The sequence below is a fragment of the Malus domestica genome, chromosome 13 (genome assembly GCF_042453785.1).
Source record: "Malus domestica chromosome 13, GDT2T_hap1".
Classification (NCBI taxonomy): Eukaryota; Viridiplantae; Streptophyta; class Magnoliopsida; order Rosales; family Rosaceae; genus Malus; species Malus domestica.
The window spans coordinates 13832805-13839296 of record NC_091673.1 but is presented as its reverse complement, the minus strand read 5'-3'; the positions used below and the strand labels follow the sequence as shown (position 1 = coordinate 13839296).

At 40.2% G+C, this 6492-nt stretch overlaps 1 protein-coding gene across 1 annotated transcript; it reads left to right on the top strand.

The window, feature by feature from the left end:
• Positions 1-4858: 4858 nt before the first annotated feature.
• LOC103453029 (divinyl chlorophyllide a 8-vinyl-reductase, chloroplastic) lies at positions 4859-6424 on the top strand (the record flags this gene model as incomplete). The annotated part of the gene is made up of 2 exons (XM_008392561.2): positions 4859-5048; positions 5122-6424. Coding segments are annotated over 2 exons (1281 nt in total), but the record flags the coding sequence as incomplete, so codon positions are not given.
• Between the last annotated feature and the right edge of the window lie 68 nt (positions 6425-6492).

Here is a 6492-nt window from a genome sequence, read left to right as displayed (position 1 = left end):
AGTGAGGAGCCCTTATTCTATAAAATGACTCCTCACTCTCCTCATTAGGGGAGGCCAAGTTTTAGGCTATGGGAAAAGAGCACACAGAAAATAGGCTAGAGAGCACACTGCCTCTAGCCTTCTTGTATATTCACCATTCAGAGTGAAACAATATCAACATCAGTGTGGACGTAGCCCAAATATTGGGGTGAACCACAAAAGTTATAAACCAAACTATACAAAACAAAATAATTACCTTCTTCACACTCTTGATAAAATTCAAGCTCCGCTAGACTTGCTTCATACTCAATGTTGCTAATTTGTTCACTTCTTAACCAGTTTTGGAGGCATATCAATGACTCCACTGTTTGAGGATGGAGAGATGATCTAAAGGGATCAATTACTCTCTTTCCTACACTAAATGCACTCTCACTAGCAACTGTTGACACTTGAATTGGCAATACATCTTTCGCTATCAAAGCTAGTGTGGGATATATGCTCATTCTTTCCACATTCCACCATTTCAAAACGTCAAACGGTTGACCATGTGGTACTTTCTCTAGAGTATCAATGAGATACCTATCCACCTCATGTGCAAGCGCAACTCGATGTCGTCTAGTTCCTTCTCCCAATCATCCATCATTTGACTAAATATCTGGATTTTCTGTTGGTACACTAGAAGATGATTGTTTTACCCTTGAACAAGTAGTGTCAACAACTAAATCTTCTTTACTTTTTTGTTGTGTTTGTGAACTGAAAGCTTGTTGAGCATATTCATCACACATCGCCTTCAACAATGTCTTCACTTCATTACTTTACTGTTGAATCTCTTCTTCAGGAAGCTATAATTGCTTTCTACACAAGTGCATGTAGTGCCTCAATTTGAACCCTGGGTTTATGACAAGGGCAATACAAATATTTGATTAAGGGACTCAATTGAACCAAAATATTTTCGGTATTTGCCTCTTATGCTCATTGTCATATCACATAGCACCAACTCTACAGTTCCTCTAGTTTCCATATATTCAGGCAAAAAAAGCTTTTCAATCTCATTCTACATAACAATGACATCATGAACAGCTATATTAGATGTGAGATACTTAATTGCACTGACTTTCAAAGTTACAAGATAGAAGACATTGAAAAATTCCACAAACACTTCTGCACCATCCCAATCTTCCTCCTTATGTGGTCCAACCTTCCCTTTACTCGCCACTTCTTCTCCTTCATCATTAAGCACCCTTTCCTTGAAATAGGTGGAGTATATATTGGCTTCATCATCTTCGAACATCCTTTCAAATGCTTTTTTAAACTTCAAGCAAAGATTCTAGCATCATGTATGTACTATTCCACCTAGTAGGCACATCCATAACAACTAAACCCCTACTATCCAACTTCTCATTCTCCACACATTTCTTGAAATAACTAAACCTTCGGGTACTTGATTTGACAGACCGCACAACATTTCTAAAAGCATCCACACTTGTATCTAATCTTTTCAACCCATCTTTCACTACCAAGTTGATAATATGAGCTAAGCACCTCACATGCATAAACTTTCCATTCATAATAATTTTACTATTAGGCAATTTTTTGCATTTTGCGAACAACATACTCAATTGCCACCTTATTAGCCGATGAATTATCAACTGAGATACACATCACCTTTTCAATCTCTCACTCAACCAAACATTGCTCAATCAGCTTCCCTATTTCTTTGCCTTCATGACTTGAAATTATACAAAAGTTTAGAATCCTTTTGTGCATATTCCATTCATCATCCACAAAATGAGTGGTTAACACCATGTAGTTCAAATTTTGCACACTTGTCCATGTATCAGTAGTCAAGCTCACTCTATGCTTGTGTATCTCCTTTTTTAAGTGATATTTCATGGTATCAGACATATTGAATAACTCCCTCACAATAGTTCTCTGAGATGGAACATGCAATCTAGGCTGGACTTTGCACATCATCCGCCCAAACCCCTCCCTCTCCACAACACTAAAAGGTACCTCATCAATCACAATATACTGAACAATACCATCCACACTTTCTTCTTGGCTCCACCCTCTAGCAACAAGCATGTTTTTAATGACCCCAGAAGGTCCAAAACTGCCTAGAACTGCCTAGAACCTTTTGCAACTCATCGATTGGTTTATACACCTTGGAATGTTTGTTGATATGTTTAATGTAAGTACTAGTTCCACCCCCACTAGTATCACATGCAAAAAGGGCATTACAATGGTTACACTTAGCCTTCAATGCTTGTACCTCCACCATCTCTTTCTTTCCATCATTTTCTACTTCTTGTAGTTTCGAGACGGTACACTTAGTGACATGATCCCAAACCCAAGATCTCTAATAAGAAGATTTCTCTAGTGAAGCTAATATAGTTGGTTGTTTTGTCTTTGGAATAGTTAGTGTTTTTCTTTTTCTGAAGGATGAGGGTTTTGGGGGAGGCATTGATGATTTTGATTGTGTGGGTTGTGTTGGTTGTGGAGGACATGGTGACGTGACCGTAGATGATGCTACATTAGTACTGAGGGTACTTTGACTTTGAGACATAATGTAGAAATCTGTAAAAATTAAATAATAGAAGTATATTCATTAATCATATAAAGAGAGAAAAATGCATGCCAATTTCATGAAATTACCACAAAATATTAAGCATCTCAAGAATCCATGAACTTATTCTTTCAAATTCAGGAAAGTGTTGTATACATATAGAAGGATAGGAGAAATATCTAATGCCTTAATGCCTCCTTGTCTCCAAGATTACACCAACACCACCATAACGATACATACATATATAGTTCTATTTATAATTCAGTGCCCCACTTTACTTGCAGATATTTCAAAAAATAGATGACATATATATCACGTTATTTAACACCCCATATTTCTAAAAATAGGTTGTACCTGTACATATTAATGGAATAGGATAAGGGCCATAACTAATAACAACAAATCATTAGTAACAGACAAGTTTTGGCTGTTATTACTCGCCACTACACTTTTCTAGTGCCATCCCTATTTTTCAGAGGCAATCTATAGAAAAATATCAAGAAAGCATTAAGTACTTACATTTGTTGGGTTCCAAAGAAGAAGAATGCATAAATTGGTTTTCCAAACAGCACATAGTCAAATAAGCATAATTTACATATATACAACCTAGTAGAATAAGCATACATGAAACCCTAATAAAAACTAGAAGAGGAAAAAACCCCAAATATAAAGTAACATTTTCTCTCTGAAGTGAGAGTTCTTCTCTCTGGTGTGAGAGTCTTTCTCACTGTGTCTGTGTGACCTTTAGTTTCAAGCAGTTCATGTGGTACCGGCCCTAGCTTCGACTGGGGTTGGTTGTTGTGTCCTCTTCTCCCTTTTCTCATTCTCTTCTCCCTACATCCACAGTTGGTCCTACCCAATTTTCAATTCAACTTATCTTATTCCTCAACCTCCGTGGGTAATCCTCTTTCTGGTTCGTCCTTGCTTTGTTTTCAGCCATGTTCTTTTATGGAATTCATGTGTAGAGTTTCGGCGCTGTCTTCGGCTCGGGTGTCTCCAACACCACCACGTTCTCCTTGGTGTTTGCCGATTTCGGCAATGTTGCTCAGGAATTTTTCTGAGCTTCAACTTGGTGATTGGCCTATTTCGCTTTGATGTCGATTACCCCTTGATTATGGTTGTGCGCAAGATGCGTCAGTGAAGGAGATGATCGGCGGTGGTCGGCGAATTGGTTGGCTAGAAGCTCCTTGGATCAATGGTGGAGAATGTTGTGGATGTTTCTCGGCTGTTTTTTTTGTTCTTGGGCTTTTGGGCTCTGTTTCTGTTTCTGTTTAGGCCCTTTTTGGTTGTTTCTAGGTGTTGTTGGGCCTTTGTATGTTTGTAAGTTTGTGCTTGGTTGCAATAAAATATTCCCCTTTGACCAAAAAAAAAAAAACCCAAATCTGAAAACGCAGTTCTTGATCCAATTAAATTCAAAATTGCCTACTCAGATTGAAATCCCAATCCCAATCCTAACCAACTAACCTAGCTTTTCGTTTCTAGGGTTTCATCATTAATAACCAAACACTCCAAATCCCAGCACAAATCCCAAATCTCAAATCCCAAATCCCAAATCCCACTCCCATCAAAACAGATCCACAAATCCTTCACCCAAATGTTCATGCATTCATCAAATTATTCCCACTTAAAGATTTATTCTCTAATCAAATCCCATTATTCATGCTACTGATCCTCCACATCAACAAAAATTAAATTCGAAAAAATTAAATTAAATTTTAAAATATATTGGGCAGAATTATGGTAGCATTATCGTCGAGGCTGGTAGCAATTCAATTTTCGGGGAAGTAGACTTACGGTAGCCGACCAAGTAAAAGAATCTAGGTTGGTAGCAGTGTCCTCGACGTCAGTGATGAGGTGATGACGGTCGCAATGGCGGTGATGTTGTCGAAGATGAGAGAATCGAGGTTCTAGGACCTGGGTTTTCTAGGTCCTCAGATGTCGTCGAAGATGGGGTGATGGTGGTCGTGATGGTGGTGATGGGTTGGGTTTTCTGGGATGTCGTCGAAGTCGAGGGAGTTGAAGGAGTGACAAATGGTGGAGAGGTGGGAGTGAGAGTGCGAGACTGATTCCCGCCCTGCCCCGTTTATTTTTTAAAACATTTGGAACTGACCCTACCCGCCCCGAATCTAGATTACCCGCCCCAACCTGCGGTTCCTCTACCGGTTTGCCCACCCCTACCATTGATCAGAAACCGGTTTGGGCCTTTCTGTTCAGTTACCAAACCAGCCCAGCCCAGCCCTCAAATAGTTCATTACTTTACACGTCATCTTTTATATCCACCTACCATTTGGATCCTCCTCCGATAGAGTTTAACCTCCAAAACAGCCATGGAATTCCACTGAAATCAAACCACAAGCTCCTCCTCCCCCTTCAACTTTCTTCAACTTGAACCAGAAAAACAATGTCACTGTGCTTCTCCTCCCTTGTATTCAATCTCCATCCCGCAAAGAACCAAAGCTTCATATCCCGTTTCTCTTCTCAGTTCACCCACCAAACCAGCAAGGTAAGCTCTGTTCTTTCTGCTTTTTCACCATCTTGTCCGTTAAACTTATCTGAAGTTTTGAATTTTAGAACAGATATATTGAAACCCATATCAGCTACATCGAACCCAGTTGCTGAAATCACCAATCCACCATCGTTCCGCGGCAAAAACCCAAAAGACATCAACATTTTGGTGGTGGGTGCAACTGGGTACATTGGGAAATTTGTAGTTAAGGAGTTGGTTAACAGAGAGTTCAATGTTATAGCCATTGCTAGGGAGAATAGTGGAATTCGGGGTAAAGTTAGCAAGGATGAGACTCTGAAAGAGTTGAAAGGTGCAAATGTGTGCTTTTCGGATGTGACCGATTTGGGTGTTTTCGAGAAATGTTTGGAAGATTTGGGGATTTCGATTGATGTTGTTGTTTCATGCCTTGCTAGCCGTTCTGGGGGTGTGAAGGACTCTTGGAAGATTGATTACGAGGCTACGAAAAACAGTCTTGTCGCCAGTAGGAAGCGTGGGGCTTCACATTTTGTGTTGCTTTCTGCAATTTGTGTGCAGAAGCCCCTCCTTGAGTTCCAGCGTGCAAAGCTGAAATTCGAGTCAGAGTTAATCAAAGAAGCAGAGGAGGATAATGGGTTTAGTTATAGCATTGTAAGGCCGACGGCCTTTTTTAAGAGCTTGGGTGGTCAGGTTGAGTTGGTGAAAGATGGCAAGCCTTATGTGATGTTTGGAGATGGGAAGTTGTGTGCTTGCAAGCCAATCAGCGAGGCAGATTTGGCTTCATTTATTGCGGATTGTGTGTTGAGTGAGAACAAGATTAACCAGATTTTGCCTATCGGAGGACCAGGTAAGGCATTGACGCCCTTGGAGCAAGGGGAGTTGCTGTTTAGGCTTGTGGGAAGGGATCCCAAGTTCTTGAAGGTGCCCATTGAAATTATGGACTTTGCTATTGGGGTTCTCGATTTCCTTGTAAAGGTATTTCCTTCAATGGAAGATACTGCTGAGTTCGGGAAGATTGGAAGGTATTATGCAGCTGAGAGTATGTTGGTTTTGGATCCTGAGACCGGAGAATACAATGCTGAGAAAACGCCGAGTTATGGCAAAGACACATTGGAAGAATTCTTTGAGACTGTGCTGAGGGAGGGGATGGCCGGTCAGGAATTAGGCGAACAAACGATTTTCTAAGAATTTGTGGCGTGATTAGAAAATTTGTACATTCAGTTTCTCAGTTGGTTGAACAAGTTTTGTGCAATAGTCTGCTTTCGGGTATGCAGTTTCTCATCTGTACACCAACTGTGTTTCATATCGGTGACAAGCTATTCATTTTTCTAGCATTGTTGTGAGATACTTAACTGATACTTCAGTTGCATCAATATATCATCAGATTGGTTGCTTAAGTTGGTTGTGTGGGTTCCTTCCCAATATAGCGTATCCAACGCAGTTCAAATCTCCACGATCGCTACAT